The sequence below is a fragment of the Macrosteles quadrilineatus genome, unplaced genomic scaffold (genome assembly GCF_028750875.1).
Source record: "Macrosteles quadrilineatus isolate MER2022 unplaced genomic scaffold, UCM_ALF_1.0 Scaffold_3__2_contigs__length_128488019, whole genome shotgun sequence".
Taxonomy (NCBI): Eukaryota; Metazoa; Arthropoda; class Insecta; order Hemiptera; family Cicadellidae; genus Macrosteles; species Macrosteles quadrilineatus.
Genome location: NW_026542596.1, coordinates 35,826,515 through 35,848,174, shown reverse-complemented (window position 1 = coordinate 35,848,174; position 21,660 = coordinate 35,826,515). Strand labels below are relative to the sequence as shown.

The window sequence follows — 21,660 nt, the reverse complement described above, 5'->3', positions numbered from 1 at the left end:
TATATACAGGGTGTCCCATGAGAGGTGTCTCAGATTGATTACGGAAAAACAGCTTAACGTACAAGGATGATATAAAATTATTTCCCACTAAATCAACCCCAGGGAGTAACGTAAAAATATTTTTAACTTTTTCTCAATACAAGGTGTGCCAAAAACTCACTAAACCGTCACTAGTTTGTATCTCAGAATTTTCAAATGTAAACATATGTCATGATTTTAAAGGCATTTAATAGACAAACATTTATCAGAAACAGAAATCAATTATCTTTTTTTGTTTCAAAATGGCAGTTTTTTTTAAATCAATATTTTTTTAATACTCAGTGTTTCCCATACCAATGTATTTAGCCCTTCTCTGGTTGAATTTTCTTACTCGTTATGAAATAAGCTTTACTTTGATATGCTACAAGTAAAGGTTTTTTGAAATAATAAAAATTCCAAAAAAGTTCATTTTTGAAAATTTGTAAATGCTCATTGTTCAACTTTTTCAAATAGCAACATATGTCAAGTGGTACATCATTTTAGGTTTTTAAATTCCTAACAACTTTGTAATTTACACTTACTTTGTATCTCTTTTAGTTTTTGTGTAAATAACAAAAAACCTAATTTTCCTTACAAAATTCATGCTATTTGGGTTTAACACTAAAGGCCCCATTTCATTTAGTGTTAAAAAACGTCAAACCCAAATACACAAAGAGACATTATTGATTGTATTCAATTACCTACATAAAAAATAAAAATGTATAACACGTTGGGTAATATTTTTTTTTTTTTTTTTTTTTTTGTACGTGTTAGGGGCATAATAATATAATAAACGAAAAACCGCAAATTACAGCCGTAAGAAAAATACAACCTTTTATAAACACTATTTCACACTATTCAGTAATATTCATGCATAATAAAATGCATAAAGATTACTGTTATATACACACACACATTTTTTCTCTAACACTACGAAATAATAAAAAATTTAGTAATTAATCGTGGATAACATGAGAGCAAAAAATACTCACCGACAACAACACGCGATGGTGAATACAAGGCACTTTGTTTATGAGACCTTGACAGTAGTGAGTGAAGCACTTTTGTCATCTTCCTGAGAGCAAACGGAAATAACCTTGAGCAAAGGGCTGTCACTCTCAAAAGCTTTATTTCTTCCTCTTCAAAATTACATATTATATGACTAGTAATAATAACTTACACTGTATATAATTCGTATTTTCTCTACTATGGTATTGCGATGGTTGGCCATTTTTTATAAATTCCGAAAACAGCTGTTTTCATAAAATCGTTCACTTCTGAGTTGATTATTGGTGGTTTCTTTACTGTTACAAAAATTTTGGCCCGTACAATCGCATTACGATAGTGGCCATTATAGACATAACGTATAACGTGTGTATCGATCGTTGGCCTGCTGCTAGGGTTAATAAAACCAATAATAGTCCTTGGGAGGATTAAAGAAGCCACACTGAAAGTATTTATTTAAACTATCTTTATTTATAGTTAGGAATCATCAGCAAATCACTGATATATAAACATATGAGAGAAGTGCCTCATGTAGCTCACAGAGAGAATACGTCAAAACAGAAGTTTATACTTTACGTCAAAATCAATATTCCAAATTGCTGGCTGTTTAAATATAAAAAATACCAAAGACACAACAAAAAATACATTACAAGTGAAAACTTTAAACTGTTTTTGTCATTGACAATTATATTGCTATTTTCTAACAAAGAGAAATATATAAAGTCTTATCATTTTAGGAAAAGCCATTCATTCGCTCTAGACTCACCCGATCATAAATACAATAAGCTATAGTAAGAAAACTGGGAATACAAACTAAGAAAGCAGTCGATTGTTTACAAAGTAAACTTATTCCAAAAAGAATTTCAACTATACAAAATCGCCAAACATACTATCAAAAAGTACAAAAAAGGGGATAACATTTATTTAAAGAAAGAACAATTGTTGCTCAAAAAGCTATCAGAAGCTACGTGTTATAAAAATATTACTTTAATCATTGTAATAACAATAAACCAGCACACTAAATGGGGTGGGTATTGTCGCAATGTTAACCTAGAAACTATAACGATACGTCTCTAGGCATATAAAAATAACAAACTCGAAGTCTGGGGTCCGACATGATGTATATACATTAGTAACTTACAAAACCAACTCAACTGTTCACCTAACTACAAGTTTCTTTCAATCTTAAATGCGAGTTGCAGTAAAGAGAATATTTGAGTCGGTTTGTCACTTACGACGCGGTGGAAACTAAGAACATACTGAGGCAACACATCTCGGGTCACTTCCACACACTTGTCTCTTGCGGTTGCACATTTTTTTCTATTTTTTTGGTATTTTTATTTTTTTTAACACTTTACAAAAAGGTTTAAAGTCTTGTTATCTTATCCCTGTGAAAAAAGCCTGCCTAGCAAAAGTAAAACGTGTTGTTTTTCTTCTGCTTTAATACTCGCAGAGTTGATTCCACGTAACATCACAGAAAGTTTGGTCGTGGTTGGTGTGTTATTGGCGGTTGTTGCCTCGGTTGCCACCGCGAGGGTTGCCGCCTCGGTTGCCCCTCGGAGCTGCAACATTTATACAAAAAACACGTAAAATAAATAAATTAATAATATGGATTAGTTAGTCAAAAACCAATTGCTAAACTCTTAATGCAAAGGGTTTTTCATCACACCATGCAGAACATAGCTATTTAGTATTTTCGATAACAGCTGATATTAAAAAAAGTAATTGTTTCCCAAGCTCTAACTTAGGTCAAGGGAAAAATGGTAAGCTGATTTTCCTTGCTCTAAATTTGCCTTCCCTTAATCTCCTTTTCATCATCATGGTCCCCCACCATCAGGGTTGCCACCCGTCCCGATTCTGCTGGGACAGTCCCGATTTCGGTTCCTTATGCACTTGCATTTAAGCCTATGTTAATCCGGGGGGATGGGGGCCATGTCGCGATTTTTCCTAAACCTAAGGTGGCAACCCTGCCTACCATTGCAATATCTCCCGCGATCCCAGAGATGTCACACACATCAACATTCATCAATCTTGAAAAAACGCTGGAACAAATTCCATACTGGTCCAATCCCGATGAATAGAAAATATATTTTTCCATAATGTTTGGATCCATCCATTCCTAAAAGTTATCATGATTGCACAGTATTAATGATTGTGAAATATTGTATTTTTTACAATCATTAATACTGAAATTTGTATACTATTTTGGATTTACCATGGTTTTCACTATCTATGGTCTCCCTAGTCCCATCCCAGATAAGTTAGGTTCTGTTTTAATAAAATATTGCCTATAGCTGGCCTATAAGGGTCGGTTGTCTACGCCAGTATCCAAAAGTTAATGTAACCCAAGGGCAAATGAGAATACAGGGTGTCTACTACATTCTGGATAAAAAATTCATGGACAATTCCCGTACATTTAAGGACACTTTGCCGTAACCTTTGTCGGTGTCATTAGGCCTACCGAATAATTTTCCTGATTTGTCAAACTGTATTAATCTTGTTATACCAGAGAGAAAAGTAAATAATAATAGATAAGAGTTAAAAATTGCAAAATAGAAATTTATTGAAAGTAAACAAAGAAACAGTGCAACAAAGTAGTGTAACAGTGTAGTGTAACAGAGAAACGCAATCATTGTCTCCTGCGATAGCGACAAATATCTCCATCCGTCACGTAAACCTTATAAAATAGCTTATCCGATCCAGGCGGATTAATTTGGCATGATTCGCCCTGGCACAACGTTAGGTTCTCGACTACTTTTGAAAAAAAATCTTTAATGCATATTGTTACTCAATTATTAGTACAAAATCAAGGTATGGTAAGCGGCTATTAATAAGCAATAAGCACAGAGTAAGATTATTGTATTCATTTGTAAAGTTAATATCACACATAGCAATCATTAGTTGTTTATCTTAGGCTCAATTACATTTTCTTAATATATTTTACAGCTCTTTCAAGAATATCAAAATACCCAGGCCTAAACCTAATTATTTAGGAGGGCCTATATAAACTAAGTAACAAACAATGAGGTTATAATAGCAGCAAAGTTACTATCATCATTCTAGTTCATAAGATTTTGATTGCTTAAAGCATACAACTCAATAAATAAATATATGGGAAACAAAAAACATTGAAACCTGAATAGCCAACAATATAAGACAAAGATACAGAAAATGCAATGACATAATTTGAAACCAAGCAGGCCTACATAGTGATAAAACATTAATGCAAACAACGAAACAACAATGCTTGTGGTTTTGTCAATTGAAAGATAAAATGTCCATAAAAAAGGGGTTAACTTACAAAATAAGACTGTAGATTATTTACATGTTTAATATGAAACCATAAACAGTTTTATGGCACTAGGCACTGGCCATGGCAAATTGAATCTTCAAGCCGAAAGTACAAGTAAGAAGTGAAATTTAACAGCCATTATAAAGCTATTATTTTCACGATAAAATATGTTTGGGATCTAATAATAATTACCCTAGTAATAAAAAAAGAAGTTGTAAAGGAATAAAAGTGATACAACTTTTATGAGCTAGCTGCTGAGTCAACAGTTCTTGGAAGTACTTGACTTGACACTTGATTGTCGTGATAAAATATTAATGGGTTTGAGATTGTTAATGGGATTTTTATTGCATAATTACTCTAGTAATAATTTATGAAAATGTAAACAAACATCTGATAAACCTTTTATGTGCTCCTAACCAACTAGCGATCAATAAAATTATGGCCCATTAAAAATTTTAGGACATTGTCTGGCATTTAAGGACAATTCCCGTACATTTCATGGCCAGTAAAAATTTAAGTACAATTCCCGGTTTTCCCGGATTTCCCGGTTGGTAGACACCCTGGAATACCTCTCAATGACCGCAGTGACCTACCTCCTCTGTAACCGCCTCTGTCTTGTTGTCCACCACGAGGTCCTCCCCTCCTGTCCCCACCACCTCTGTAACTTCTCTCTCCCCTCTCTCCTCTGTCTCCCCTCTCTCCTCTGTCTCCTCTCTCTCCTCTGTCCCTGTCTCCCCTCTCGCCATCATTGCGCGACTGGTATCCATTCTGGTAGTAGTTGTTACCACCTTCGCTGTTGTTGTTTCTAAGAGAATATAGAGTGTTAGCAACATAGATAAACTTAAATGGAACTCGAAAATAAGGATTTTTCTTGGCAGTTAAGATACCAAAAAGAATACAGGGTGTCCCGTAACTCTCTGGACATATGTATATAGCGTTATTCCTTAGGTCAAGACAAACACATTTCACCATAGGAACATGGGTCTGTGGTGCCTAGTTTTCTGTCTGTCTGTATTTATGTGTAAAAAAAAAACTCCTGAACTGTTTGAGAACAGCATTGATATTTTGCAAAAAATTTTATCTTATTAAGACCTATTATGTTATAAATTATACTAAAAAACATAACCGTTTCAAAATGGCCGTCGTTTAAAATATTTGATGCCAAATTCCACAAAAACTGATAACTTTACAAAAAGATTGCAAGAGACAAAAAAGTTAGTAAATTTTATGTAGTTTTCAATGATACCTTATTTGTCAAGATTGGATAAATAATAACAGAGACACGTGTTATTTTCGTAATGAATTACCACTTTTCTCCATTTAAACAAAGAAATACCCCCGCCGCAGCAAACCTGCCGTCTAAGCGAATTTCCATTTGGCCGAATTGATTTTCAATTGATCTATTTAAATAACATTAGGTTTAACGAGTACCTAGGTTTGCTTCTACAAGGAAACTAATAAAGTAGTGTGTTTTTAGTAAAATATTGATAGCTTACTATAAAATAAATAAATTTGCCAAGTTTGATCAAAATATATCCATAAACAAGCAAACTACAACATTTTACAATATTCTCCATAAGAATAACATGGGAATTTTAAATTTACAATATTTTTAGTTTTCTCCGTAACCAATAACCGTACAAAAACACTTTGATATACTGAATTGTTTGTTTTTTTAAGCTCTTTAAGAAGGTTTAGAGAAAAATTGGGAAATTTTGTGTTTTGAGGGTAAAAAGTGAGAAAAACCTATTTTTACCCCATAAAACCCCCCATAAAACCCTGTTCCCATGGTCCGATCATGCTGGATCGCGAACTCATTCAAGTTTATCCCGCCTTACACCTTCAAACCATATTTCATCAAAATCGGATAAAAATTACTCAAGTTATCGTGTTCACGGACACATATATATATATCTATATATATATATATATATATATATACATATATAAAAATTTGAACGAATGGTGTTTTTGGCCTCTGGGGACATTGAAATGAAAAAGTAAATCGGTCCCGGGCCTAAGTCTTACCATGAGACCTACGGTAATAGCTACTTCCCTATAGGGAAATTCGCTAAAAGGAGTATTAGCATTGTTTAAATAAAAATGCACTAGTGTTTGGATTCAATGACTGAATTGTCACTGTGGTACAATAATGAGTAAAATTTGAAAGTTTAAAGGGTATTGATATTTTAGAAGGCAATTGTCGAAATAGTGTACGTGGTTAATGGGCTCTCTGTACCGCACAGAGAATGTGAATCGGGGTCTATACACTTGATTTTGATTGTATACCTGTAGTAGCCACCGCCACCTCCTCGACTGTTTTGGTTGTTGCCATAGTTGCCTCTGCCATTCTGATATCCTCCCCTCCCTCCTCTAGGACCTCCCCTTCCTCTGTCAGAGCCTCCACCTCTCCCTCGGCCTCCTCTACCACCTCCACGGCCAGCTGTCTGGAAGCCTGCAACCAATAAACATTATCAGTAGTATTAAGTTAGGAGAACTATTCAAAATTTAAAATAATTAACAGACAATTTTGTTTTCAAGCCCAGCCCAATTTTAAAGGATATAGGCTATCCTAAGATTCAAGATTCTAATAGTAATAAACCTAGAAATAAGCCGAATAACAACAAAATAAATCAAATGTGTTGCTCTGTTTTATTTCATCCATCAATATTATTATCATCACAAGTGTGACTTCAGGATTCAACGGTCTTAACTCTCCAAGCCAATATCTAAGGACCATTTTGTTTAATACAATAATCATAACCTCTCTAGTAAGACAGCTACTTACCAGTGTTATATATTACAGGTGAAACACAGTGATACAGATGAGTTAAATGAAGGATAATTACTCTAAGTAACTTTAAAAAGTATTCATCTGACTTAGGTGTTTTACTATAGTTCTACATAAATCCATAAAGTTAATAGTAGGGGTGTGTGAAGCAGCTCAAAACATTTTTGACTCAAAGCAACGATCCCATTCAAAAGATTCTTGTTCAAACCGATGCAACTCAATTCGAAGTAGGGATGGACGGGTCTCGAAATTTTGAGAAATTTTTGGGAAATTTTAAATCTTGTTCTACAAGAAGATATTTTATTATGATCGAGATTTTTTCAAGACAAGATTATATAAAAAAATGTAAAAAAAATTTTAAAACTCCTGCAGAAAGTCAATGCAATACCTGCAATACATTGTGTAAACAAATAAAAACAATTGTAAGATTTATACTGAAACTTTCAATTGGTTTACACTTTACATTGAAAAAATGAGATGACAGAATCAAACCTACAAACTACAAGGCCACATTAAAATTAAAATTCGGTATTAACTCATAACATCTTTTGGAGTACAATGTACATAGATAGGAGTTGTCAATATTTATAAAACTAATACTAAAATGTTATATTTGATAAAACTAATTATTAAAATTATTAAAACTTAAAAAATGTAGTAGTAATACTGTACAAAAAGGAAACAATTATCTGTCAATTCTTAAAACTAAGCTCAAATTACATGATGAAATACCAGTCTGGTCTGTATCAGGACAGGATATAGGCTTTTGTCCTGTACCAATTCTACTACAGCAAAAAAAAGCTATATAGCTTCGGACCTACAAAAATACCAAATTATCAGCCTAAAACATCAGTCTTCCTAGTCAAGTATCAAGTAACTATTTTTCTGACTTGTGTTATTTTTAGAATGATTTTGGAGTGACTTGTTTTGGCTATGTTTACAGTAGTAAGACATGTCTCACACTGCTTAAACTTAACAAAACTTCATTTGCAAATGTCAAAAGAAAAAAAAGAAAACAATTAGCCTAAAGCAATATTTACATGCAGAGAATCAATTAAAATAACGCCTTCGCAAAGGAAACGCAACAACAACGCACTCCTGAATTGCGGGTATTGCATTGACTTTCTAAAGGCCTTTTTCGTATATGGATACTGATTCCCCCATGAATAGTTTACTACCACTGAATCAAATCGCGATTTGATGCATCAAATAGAATTGGAATTTTGATGCACTTTCAAGTACAAGTGCTTTGAGTGTGAGATAGGATAGTGTAGCCGTAGAGGTAATTAATTAAATAAGGGAAGCTTTTTATATTGCGGTACCTAAATAAATTTTCATAAAAACCCGCAAAACAAAAAAAAACTTGTAGGAAATTGAATAGGTAAACACCTGCCTTGCCTAAAAAGATTGCTCATTAACATTAAACAGAAAATAAATCAACTGACCATCATTGGAGTTTTCAGCCCAATCATCAGATTGCTGACTTGGTTCGTTCCAGCGGTTCTGTTCGCTCTGTTCCACCTGCACCCCCCAGTCATTGGTCTGTTCAGGTGCGTCATTCCAGTCTCCAGATCCAGATTGAGGTTTCTAAAAGCAAAATACTTGACTACATTAAAGGAATAACAAGAAACTGTGTAACATTATTGACCAAACATTTTACACAAATCATCTAGTTCTGCCAACTAATATTCTTGTTCCACACAGCAGACTTGAAATGTTTTCACTGCTTCACAGCGGCTATATTTATTTAGAAATATTACAGAGAGGAAATTAATAACTTTTGAAAATAAGATTCTAAGAAAGATTTATGGCCCAATTTTTGAAGAAGGAGAGTGGAGAAGAAGACATAATAGGGAATTGAGAGAACTCCACAAGGATTCAGATGTGGTTTGTGAATTTAGATGGGCTGGGCATGTTTTGAGAAGAGAGGTGGATAATAATATGAAACAAATATTAATGACAAATCCTGAAGGAAAACGACCAAGAGGAAGGCCAAAGCAAAAGTGGTGGAGCCAAGTGAAAAAATACCTGGAGCGATTAGAAGCAACCGAGGAATACGCAGAGGATATAGAAAGATGGAGCGGAGTTGTTGGTACGACCAAATATCTCCTTAGATATGTGTGGCTATGGGAGTTAGTAGGTATTTTAGACTACTGGCGTACTGCAGCAAGGTTTCCCAGTTCTAGGTCACCATTTACAATTTACAAATTGTCACCCTGTTTATAACCAATTCTAAACAACCATATCCATATAAGAAATAATACAATCAGTAAAAGCAGCATAGAGACTGTGTCCTAATCCGTGGAAAATACATTTCTAAGTTGGCTTCCGAGAGGTGGCTGGATAAACCAAGGCCAGGGTGAGAGGTTTTACTGAATCCATCTTTTGATGTTATCCACCTATTCCCACATGAAGAACAGAAATTATGTTTTCTCAAAAACACATTATGTAGATAATAGCTTGACAGAAGCAAAAACCCAGCCCATCCATTACAAAGACATGTCAGAACTATGGGGGGAAAACTTTCATATGCACAGTAGATCAAACTTCGGTGTCCAGAACGAATGATAGTCCCATGATCTAACCACAAAACCAGCAATGTTCACGTACAAAAACAGAACTAGAGGGTGATAAATCTCCAACACTTACCGTGTTCTGGTAAGTGTTGCTGGGTACAGGGGCTGGGGCTGGCTGTGGCGGTATGGGGCTGTACTGCGCGGGTGTGGGTGCGGCTGCGGGTGCGGCGTACAACACCTCGGGTGGGTAGACTGGAGCCGCTACCGGCGGCGCAAAGTTGGCATTTGTGAAGGTCTGTGTAGGAATGGGCAGAGCACTTGTCGGCACAACTGCGACCTCAGGCTCCAGCTCTGATTCCTACACAAAAGGATTCTTTATTTGAGATACCGTTAATTTGCAATAATAGTCAGGAACGGTGAAATAATACTATTATTTTGTCACCTATTAATTCCTTATCCAGTACATTTCGTACATTGTCACTTATTACTTGTTGTTCTAGTGCAGGGCAATTTAACTTCCTATTTTTATTCTCTTGATCAGTAGTTCCTCAAACAAGACTATTTTTTAGATACTCCCTGTTAATAGTAAGATATGATGAACATTATTAATACAATCGTTTTTAATAGTTCAGACGACGATAAAAAATAATAGGGTATTCACAGTAAAATCTATTACCAAGATACTTTACTATTTCGTAATGGTAACAGGAAGAACTAGCAGGATTGTTTCACTTGCTTGTTCAAAAAGTTCAGATTATGTATCCAAAAATAATAAGTTATTCTCCGTAAAATACTACCTAGGTATTTTTTTATTAGATGACACTTACGTAATAGTATTAATATCTTATTGTGTTAAAAAACGCCCACCTTTAATTCTTATCAGTTTTTGATCTTGTATCTTGCAATAGGTATTTACCGGAGACTTTATAGACGAGGTGATGTTGGTTAGGAAAGCCAAAGAATTTACTATAAAATCTAGTGGTTTCATTTTACTAAGCAATTATAGATTTCATATGGTAAAAAAGTCATAATACAAAAATTAAAAATTTCCCACAGGTTTAAATTATCAATCAATTAATTACATACAATCAACTCTAAGAGGGAGAAGTACAGTCTCCAATGCCCAAGACCAGCCGCACCCCTAAACCCTCCTTGCCAAGTAGGAAAAATTTAAATAGGGAATATTTTTAAAGCCACAGCCATTAGCATCATGACAACTTACCTGAATAAAGTTAAATGTGGTGGGTCCGCCGCCCATGACATTAGTCAAAACATCGGCCATTGGGCGCTGGGAGATGTAGAGTCCCGCAGTCTCCACTACGGGGGCGACCACTGGCTCCACCACGGGCACTGCACCTAGACAAGAGTTACAATCTCTCCGATTAGAATAACTAACAGCTTAAAAGAAAGCCGGTATTTCACTGAAGGTTCCTAGACCAAAATATATAGGATTATATAATTATAACTGGTGAAATACATCTTAAATTGAAGTAATCTTAAATTTAAAAATGAATCAAAACTATGCAGATGCTTGATGTGTACATCTTTGCGCGCATGCCTTCAATTTGAGACCTCAATCATGAAAATCGGTCGGGTAGAAGAGCCAAACGTTCTCGGAAAAGTGAAGATAAATTTAACTCCCATAAGAAATACATAAAGAGCAAATTTCGTTTACGTATAAGCCGAGTGGGATTATAGATAAATATATGCCGATGATTGATGGCAAATCTGTGTGTTCATACACAGATTTGCCATCAGGCATCGGCATTTATCTATAGAGACCTCAATCTGAAAATCGGTCGGGTAGAAGAGCTAAATGAACTCGGCAAAGAGAAACCAAATTTAACTCCATAAGAAATACATGGAGAGCAAATTTTTTCGTTTACGTATAAACCAAGTGAGACTATAGAAAATTATAAGCCGATGCTTGATGGCAAATCTTTGCGTGCATACCTTCAATTTGAGACCTCAATCATGAAAATCGGTGGGGTAGTAGAGCCAAACGAACTCGGAAAAGAAACACCAAATTTTTTAATATATAAGATTACATTTTTTGGTAACAATTGTGAACCATTTCAATTTCTCTACTCTCTGACCTAGTATACTTTATTGAAAGAAATTATTCGTCATTTAAAACCTAGACAACAAATCTGTAGGAGAGATGAATCAGTAATAGGCAATGGTTAACCAATATAAACCTAACCTACAATAATCACGGGGCAGACTTGTGCTGAAAAGTGGATTTTTATATTTTAATAAATAATGAAGGTTGTATAACCAATATTTTTTTATAACTGCTAGGCCTAATTTTCTTCTGAGCTCTCACCCCATTGCAAAGCAAGGTAACTAGGGTAGTTTTTTACTAAGCGCTCTATGCTAGGATTGTTAATAAGGTTAAGAACTTTGAATATACTAAATTGGAATCCACCTTAAAACTGTTTATGATTTGAAGTGACAAAACCTAAGAAATTACCAATTAAGAAATGGTAAATAGAAATGAAATAAATTAAACTCACTGGGCTGGAAGGTTGCAGATGGAACAGGTTCCGGAACGATCTCCTCCACATGAGGAACAGGAGTGGCATGTTCCACAACTGGAACCTGTTCTGGCACAGGAGCTTCAACGGGCTGTGGACATAACTATGTTTTAAGTCTCACATTTTCCACTGGCCAAAATGAATTGCTTTATTGATTTAATAGACAGGTGACACCAAACAAAGGTTTCATTTGTGTTTAAGACAGGGACACACTAACGATCTTTTCCCTGAACCGAGCAGGGAGCAGGGAGAAGGGAGGTCAAAAGGAGCATGTTCGATAGTGTGTCAGGGGTCCGTACACCGATCCAGACGGCGAACCAGACATCAGGCCTAGCAGGGAGACGAGCGCCCTGGGGGGCGGTTTTTTTAGCAAAAGATGAAAGAAAGATCGGTCCGATGTACAGAGTGATGTACGATAGTGTCACGGTATATTTTTGCCCTGTACTTTGTCGCGAGCGCCGCACAGAGCGGCCACCTGATAGTTCTAGTTAGTTGATAGTTCTAATTTAATATAGCAATTAAACTCTTTAATTGGTAAAATAAATACATTTTGGGTAATATTGTGCTGTTATATATTATGGGCATTCTAAACTCCCTTTTGCAGCGCTCGGTAGAACTTGTCTGGTCTTGGTCTTGTTCGGGGAGATGTTCGGATTGAAATTTTGCTTATATTTACCTTCCTTCTCCCTTCTCAGTTCGGAGTCTTGATCGGGGAAAAGATTGATAGTGTCTTTAGGTGATAATAAAACGTTTTAAATACATATTATAATATACTGGAAGCCCAGTAATGGCAAAAATTAAAACGCACACGATCCGTAAGATCTATTAACTCATCTGGTTGTAATCGGTGGTCGATAAAGTAATTTAAACAAAGGTAGCTTTTTGCGAGAAAATGGGCCTCCTCACGTTAAATATCTTGGGTGTTGTACACTATTTAACATGCATTAAATATAGGGATGGACGAGATTGGATTTTTAGTTCGAGACGAGACGAGACGAGATTTTTTATTTCTCATAAAATTTTGAGACGAGATCGAGACGAGATTTCTCTTCTCATACACAACGGGAAATGCACGTTCGAAATTTTTACCTGATTTTGTAACATTGTTAGATGACTGTTTAAATACTAAAATAATGATAATAGGCAAGAATATTTACAATCTTTCATTAAATAACATCAGCATAACATTTTTTTATTAAACACGCCTAACTTATTAAAAATGCCTACGATTAGGAAACATGGTGATATCAGTTAGGATAGAGTTCAACTTATCCTAAAATAAAATAAATCATAAAATAAAAGCAATATTAATTTTTATAAAATAGTTACTTGTTTTGACTTTTTTTATAGTAATAAAACATTCCTCACACTGCTTACACTTAACAAAACTTCTCAAATGTTATTAAAGTAATATTATTAAAATAATGAAAGTAATATTTACATTAAAAGAATTAATTAAATAAGAACGCCTTCGAAAAGGAAACGCAACTACAACACGCTCCTGTATTGCGGGTATTGCATTGACTTTCTGCAGGCGTTTTTAATTTTTTTTTTTTTTTTTTTTTTTTTTTATTCTCGTCTCGATAAAAATCTCGGCCAAAAAGTAATCTCGTCTCGTGTAACGAGATTGAAAATTTCCCGAAATGTCGAGACTTGACCATCCCTAATTAAATATAATAATTATGATTTTGACTTTTTTTTGTTTTTTATTGTGGTTTATTCGCAGTGTGGTTAGTTCATTCGTGGATAATCAGGAGTCTACTGTAGCATTAATAAAAGATTGCAACTATTTACCTGGGGGGTAGTCTCTTCAACAGTTGTCTGGTCGAAATATCCACAGTTGCTGATTTTCTCAATCAGCTCCTTAAGGACGGAGTATTTAGTACCCACGATTTCTTTATCCTTCCCTTCGACAATGTTTATCAGATGCTTAGCTGCGTTCAATGTCTGTTCCTAAAAAAGAGAACAAGATTTAACTATTATTGAACCAAACTAAAATCTCCCTCTTTCAATTAGACTTGAGTTTTAACAATCTTGGTCTGTCAGCAGACCACCATGCCTGATAATGTGTAGGCTCGTCCAAGAATAGAATAGAATAGATTTAATGCCAAAAACATTACAAAAATGTAAAAGCTAATGTCAATGTAAAAAATATACAATAGTTTGTTAGAAAAATCTGTGGATACCAATATCTTTCTTCTTTGTCTAAAACTAACCAATACTACTAGTATGCCTATCAAATGAATTAGGCCTAGTGCCTAGTTAAGTTTACTTAATCAAATAATATCACTGAAAGTCAACAGATAAAAACAGTTAAATATAGAGAACAAAATCAATGAAAAGTTTGAGAACACATAATAACAATACAGGCCCAACAGATAAAATCTCAGATATTTATAATACAGGTAACATACTTAAATGAAACAAAAGGATATTAGGTCATAGGTCCTATCATTCTATTGGTACTAAACTTGTAACTAAGTTGGTTTCAAAATTTCCTTAACACTGTAAAAAGGTTCTGTGTCTAGAATGGGATACAAATTACTTTAAAACTGTGGCAATAAAAATTTTAAAATAAGCTACCTATATCAAGCTACAAACAAATACCTAAAAAAGATTATAGCCTATTTAGTCATATTTTACCAAGAACGGTGGTTGTCCCTCCTCAATCTCGCGTTTGGGAGAAACTTCAACAAACAGATCGTCCAAGTATTGCAGCTCTGCTTCTGTGAGTTGAACCGCCTTGTTCTGTCCGGCAAGGAAATCTGCCCGCACACTCTCAGTTCCCATACTAGCCAACACATCCTGAAAAAAATATAACACAGTAAAATATAATTATTTCCAAAACAATTTACAATTTACAATTTTCATTGTTCAAGGTCAGTACTTAGTAATGCCTGCACCTCTTTACTCCACAGCACGGGGACCTTTCTTTTTATTTATTTTTTCTAGGACGCTAGGCACAAGCCCGGGATTGTTTTTCACATTACTTCAGCTAGACCTAGGGGTTGCGGCATTATCACTTTAGATAAAATCCATTGGTGATTTGGTGCGATTTGAACCAGGAACCTCAGGGACCAAAGTCCCGTACTAACCAATAGAACAGCTCGCTTCCCAAAAAAATCCAATACCGCCCCCCTCTCCATCATATACTACAACTCTCACGGTGGAGGAATACAGTGGTGGTTACAAAGGAGCAAAAAAATCCAATACCGCCCCCCTCTCCATCATATACTACAACTCTCACGGTGGAGGAATACAGTGGTGGTTACAAAGGAGCAAAAAAATCCAATACCACCCCCCTCTCCATCATATACTACAACTCTCACGGTGGAGGAATACAGTGGTGGTTACAAAGGAGCAAAAAAATCCAATACCGCCCCCCTCTCCATCATATACTACAACTCTCACGGTGGAGGAATACAGTGGTGGTTACAAAGGAGCAAAAAAATCCAATACCGCCCCCCTCTCCATCATATACTACAACTCTCACGGTGGAGGAATACAGTGGTGGTTACAAAGGAGCAAAAAAATCCAATACCGCCCCCCTCTCCATCATATACTACAACTCTCACGGTGGAGGAATACAGTGGTGGTTACAAAGGAGCAAAAAAATCCAATACCGCCCCCCTCTCCATCATATACTACAACTCTCACGGTGGAGGAATACAGTGGTGGTTACAAAGGAGCAAAAAAATCCAATACCGCCCCCCTCTCCATCATATACTACAACTCTCACGGTGGAGGAATACAGTGGTGGTTACAAAGGAGCAAAAAAATCCAATACCACCCCCCTCTCCATCATATACTACAACTCGGGGACTATCCCGGCAGAATCGGGACGGGTGGCACCCTCCTTCCATGGGACTCTGGAAATATCAATTTAAACATACATTTTGTCATATAAACGTAAAGAAGGGTTTTGGACACAGCTTTAAAAATATGAATTTTTTGGGGGGGGGGACATTCTTCTGGTGTGGATGTCCAATTACCCCCCCCCCCTTGACCAGGTCCTAGAACCGCCACTGGAAGGAGACCCCTGTGACCTGTGCCATATGAATAGCTACGAAAGCTGAAAGCGAACGGTCGTCCCAAAATCAAGTTTCTGTACCAAACTTCTCTGTGGAACTAATAAGTTAGCTAAAGCAATCCACATAGGTACTGAATAGTAGGGGTGTGCGAATAGTGATTTTCAACCTCGAGCCGAGCTTTTTAAAATATTTTCGAGCTCGAGCTTTTTCGAGCCGAGCTTTTCCTAGCGTCACCTTATAATAATAATAAATCTTTATTGTCGTTTGGTAATATAAACATTACAATAGACAAGGTCAACATGTTTTGTTACATATGTTAAATAAAATATTAAATATTCTACAGAAAATGTTAAAATAAAGTTAAAAGGATAAAGCATCAGTAATAATAAAAACTTTAAAATTAACAGGGAAAAGACCATAACAAGAACAAAGAATCATCAAGACTGCTTGGCCTCACATTTAAGCGTTAAAAAATCTTCATTCTGCAAAAACTCATCAACTGAATAAAAAGCACGACTTGTAAGCCAATCTGATAATTTTGACCTATACAAATGAATACTTTCCTGATTTCTAAAATATATTGGAAGTTTATTAAATAGTTTTATTTGCAAGTATTTATAACTTTTGATAAATTTTGATAGCCTGGCTTGAGGAATATATAAATCTTTTGATTGTCTGGTGATATACCCATGGATTGAGTTGCAAGGAACAAATTTATTCAGATTCTAAATAAAACAGATTAAACGGAAACTAAATTGTAAAAAATGAAAATATTAGAGAGTGTTATGATTTTATTTTCAGCAAAAAATGTTTTGCAACTAAACCTATCTGGAATTTCAAATATAATTCTGAATTCTGAACATTATCAAAAAAATAAATTATTAAACATTTTTCTTCAAAAAGTGCATAATAATAATAATGTTCAGTCAATTTTTAAATAAACACAATATTATTTTAATATGTCTAAAAACATTGAGAATTGTCAAGACATCAAATAGTAGATAATCACGATAAAAACTGAACTGAACTAAATTAAGATGCAAGAAATAAATGGATATGATTGAATGCCTGACGAGATATGCAGTGCAGACTGAGCCAATCAGATTGTCTTTCATAACAGAACAGCGCTATCTTGAATGACAACAAAACAACTAGCAAGTCGATTAAATATGTATATTGTAACTACTATGAATATTTTATTTCATTTTGTATAAATAAATAAATATAAAAACACGTGATTATTCTTGTTGTTTTCCATGCACAAAATATTTTTGTTTTATGAATCGTATTAATCAAAAAGAACATGATTGGTTTGGATCCAAAAAAGTGAAGAGACAAAGTAAAAAGTAAAAATTATATATTAAAAAATATATAATTGACATATAGAGGAAATAGACCAAAACACTAAAATTAATAGAATAACACACAAAGTAAACAAGAAATGAAATAATGAACACGATGATTTAACACTGTCACTAAATTCTGTTATCTAGAAGGGTCGGTGAACTAATCAATAAATAGCCAAAACCAGTTTCCTCCCCCATTTCTCTCTCAGTCTCACCACCTTCCTCCCCCCCCCTGAGCCGGGAGGCCCAGCACTTTGTCCTTGAAACACCCTAGCCTCTGAAACAATAAACCCTTACACCTGCATTGCTGTTTTGACAACAGGGTTATGAATGCATTCACTATTTTTCATTTTCCAGGATTAACTCTCAATTATTATTATTTGCAAGTTACAAATAGGAAACTACATCACATTATGGTATTCAATGACCCATGTATTATCAAAAATTAATAATCCATTACTTATTTTGATAATAAAAAGCATTCATTACAGCACGCACCACTTATTGATATTTAAATAATCATCAAAGTAACTGTTACTTTATACAAAATAAAATAGGTACAACATTGTGTGGCCAGTCAAACTTTATAAACAAACATTTTATTCTATAAAATACAGATGGTAAATAGGGGTTGGTTTAAAGGAAATAAAATACAAAACAGATAATTAATTATTTTGATAAACATTAGAAAGGTTATGGGATTGATTGAACTAAAATAACCGCAGGGAAACTTATAAGTAGAAAAGTCGTCAACCACAATCTGTTTAATCAGTACATTGTTAGAGAGAGCAGAGAGAGAAAGAGAGATAGCAGATAGGGGCGTTTGATAAGGAATCTGAAAAAGTAAACAAACAAGGAACAACGACACGAGACACGACGATTGATACTTGTTTACAGCCTTATTGTGTCGCCCACTACATTTGCACACGTGACCACTTTTTGTTTCTTCCTTATCTTTCATCCGTTCCAAAATAGAATTCCTGAAATTGTTTGTTGGTATAATCTCCCCTCCCACACAAGGCGCAGTGCTCAGTGCGCACTGTAGGTTGTCACGGCAACCGTGTGTCGTCATAGCGACGAGCCAATCACGCACTCGCACTGCGTTGTATATTACGATACGAATAGCTGTGTTAGAAAGACAACGCGATAGGTGGTAGTTTGTCTCTTTACTATCTCCTCAAAATTACGATCGATAATCATTGCGTCTTGACTGAGCTGAGGTTCGTGCTTATCAAACCTCGAATGATTGAACAACGTAGAATTGTGATAACATTGTTTCCAATTACGACCCAAATTAAGTGTTTTTTTTTGTTTTGACTTAGTATTAAAAGCTCGGCTCGAACTTCGAGCTTTTTCAAAATGCCTCGAGCCGAGATGAATAATGAAAAGCTCGACCAAAAAGCTCGAAGGTTCGAGTACTCGCACACCCCTACTGAATAGTAAGTTGTGTTCTGAACGAGTTGTTCATTATTGTTGAAGACGTGAATCGCCTTCGCACCCAGCAATTTTCCCTTCCCCCACCCTAAGAAACTTTAAGAAATGTGAACGTTGGCTGTCAGGAAACCTTTGTGTTCGAGGGAAAGCTTCACGACTTAATTATCACTTGGATAAAATCCATTGGTGATTTGGCGGGATGTGAACCTGGGACCTCATGGACCGAAGTCCTGTGGTCTAACCACTACACAACACCAGCTTACCAGCTTGCTCCCCTCTATCAGCACGATGCCTAAGTACAGAGTAAACTCAATCAAGGGACAGCTCACAGCTGTGAACTTACATTCAAATATGTTGTGCCGGAAATATACTTGTGACAAGCAAGGAAGAGCCTGAGCGGGATGCAATATGCAGAAATTTCTTTCGCACAGAGCACAAGGGTCTCTCTCCACCATAAGCGTAGTAGTAGATGAGGGCGAGGGGAACGGTGCTGGACTTTGCCCTAGCCACCAGGGCTAAAAAGTCCGTTCACAATATCTCGGCGATTTGAGAGGGCAAGTTTCCCCACTACTTATTTGGCTTAATGCATTTGTTGCTGCTGGTAACGTTTTGGCAAACTTCAGCTGTTGAGTTATTGTTTTAAAGGTAGGATCAAATGGAGGGGATTGATTTCTTTCCCTACAACTGTCTAAATTTTGTTAAGGTATTTTGAATATTTAATTAAATTAATAAAATCGTAGCCTTAGCCTAGAAGCACAAGTTTTATGTCGAAAATCTGTAAATTATCAAATTATTCACTCACCTGAATGATAAGAATTTCCTTGACCTTAGACACTTCCTGCTTCTCCCGTTCATAAGCTTCCTTCTTCTCCTTGATCTTTCTAGCCTTTTCCGCCTCCACTGAAATCCCGTTTAGCTGCTTGCTTAGTTCTTGTGCAAAGGTTAAGTTCTGACAGGTCTCGTCATACTTCAGGATAGCCTGCTTCTGATCGGGTTCCAGTGTGATTCCATTTTTTTGTTTCTCCCTGTATTCATCAAGACGCCCCTAAACAAACAAGTATTTGGTTAAAGCCTTTATTCCCAAAGGTTTCAATTAGGCCTATGCCTATAATGATTCTGCCTATATTTCCAAAATGGTCACGATGGTGATCCAGGTTTGCCGTTTAAATATTTTGAATGAAACGTATATTTGCAATATTGAGACTAAGGTTGGATTTTCTTCTATGATACAAAAGTTTGATGGATTCATAAGATTTTTTATCCTAGGAATTATAACTGATGTTGTTTTAATAATTTATTTTTGTAAAAAAATACAACCGACTTCAAACGCTCTAAAAAGAATGAAATAATTTCAATAAAGTAAACTTTTGTATTACGCAAGCTCACGTATTTTAAGTCAGCGCGGCTCTATGATGATTTTTGATACAAAATTGAAAGAGGGTGTCCATATTGCAGGTGACTATCAAGGTGTTAATCTGCATGTCTTTTTCATAGCAATACGTTAAGTGTTATTTTATTGCCGTAATCAGAGATCAGAATTATAGTGGTATTAACGAGTATCTTTAAAAAGATTATAACACATTTAAATGTTTCTAACTTGGAAAAGTAACGTTTTAATACTAAACTAGCTTCTTTTCCCTATCATAATATCAAACTAAATTATTTTCCTATTTATATAGAACATTTGTGTGTGTTATTTTCATAATGCATTTATTCTGAAGTAAACATAAAATACAAGAAAATATTTCCTTTAATATATAAACAAAACAGTTCAGTATGTTTTTTATATATTTAAGTTATCCAGCTACAATTTATTGATTTTCAAAATACACACACAGTATTTAATTTCAATCATATTTGCAGTTTGAGCCGCGCCGACTTGAAATACGTGAGCTTGCGTAATACAAAAGTTTACTTTATTGAAATTATTTCATTCTTTTTAGAGCGTTTGAAGTCGGTTGTATTTTTTTACAAAAATAAATTATTTCATGATTTTTAGTGACTGAACGTCTCAAGCCTTTTGGAACAATATGAAAGTTATTCCTCAGCTACCAGCACTAAAAAATCTCGCAAAAGTGGAAAATTGGTCGTTAACACGTATAGTACCTTTGGAAAATATTATATGAAAGATTGGTTCAGCTAAAAGTGGTGTAAGTCATGTAGGGGGTTTTGTTTGCTCAAGATATAGGCTAGTCGAAATTGCAAATCATCTTTCTCTAGGACTTTCCGAAGCAGGCATAATAGTATTGATATGATATAGTAACTGGGTAGAGAATATCAATAAACATTCCACATCTGCAAATGCATGTTTAGTAATTAAAATATTTAACACTTTTAAGACAATTGACGATTATGCACTGTCACACGTCTTAGGTCGTGTAAGGAATAATTGCATTTGATTTATATTTAGACCTGTTTTACGAATGCTTTGGTTTTCACAATACACCTTTATTTGTCAATATCATACAGCTATTCACTGAAACATATAAGTTTTTGTAAGTCAGAATATTCAATACTAAAAACAGAATTACTGTATACACAAATCAGGTCAAACGTTAAAATACATTTTTTATAGTAACCAACACAAAATGCATTTTTCTCAATGTAATTCATTTAGGCTCCATGGCAAGAAATAGTTTATTGATCAATATGAAGCAACTGTTTCATGAAGAATTGTCTGTAGCTTCATT

General features: G+C 35.1%; 1 protein-coding gene across 2 annotated transcripts in view; it reads right to left on the bottom strand.

Moving 5' to 3' along the window:
* Positions 1–1,472: 1,472 nt before the first annotated feature.
* Positions 1,473–21,660, bottom strand: part of LOC128988949 (caprin homolog) — a 29,392-nt gene continuing 9,204 nt past the window's right edge. The window contains exons 2-11 of one of the 2 annotated variants that reach the window (XM_054410742.1): positions 19,773–20,015; positions 14,803–14,964; positions 13,954–14,112; positions 12,139–12,250; positions 10,845–10,978; positions 9,756–9,980; positions 8,552–8,693; positions 6,605–6,770; positions 4,909–5,120; positions 1,473–2,585 (exon numbers count right to left, since the gene is read on the bottom strand). In XM_054410742.1, the coding sequence (XP_054266717.1) occupies positions 2,524–2,585; positions 4,909–5,120; positions 6,605–6,770; positions 8,552–8,693; positions 9,756–9,980; positions 10,845–10,978; positions 12,139–12,250; positions 13,954–14,112; positions 14,803–14,964; positions 19,773–20,015 (1,617 nt within the window). In that variant the 3' untranslated portion in view covers positions 1,473–2,523. The remainder of the gene's footprint in view (positions 2,586–4,908; positions 5,121–6,604; positions 6,771–8,551; positions 8,694–9,755; positions 9,981–10,844; positions 10,979–12,138; positions 12,251–13,953; positions 14,113–14,802; positions 14,965–19,772; positions 20,016–21,660) is intronic. The other variant, XM_054410743.1, reaches the window with a different exon arrangement.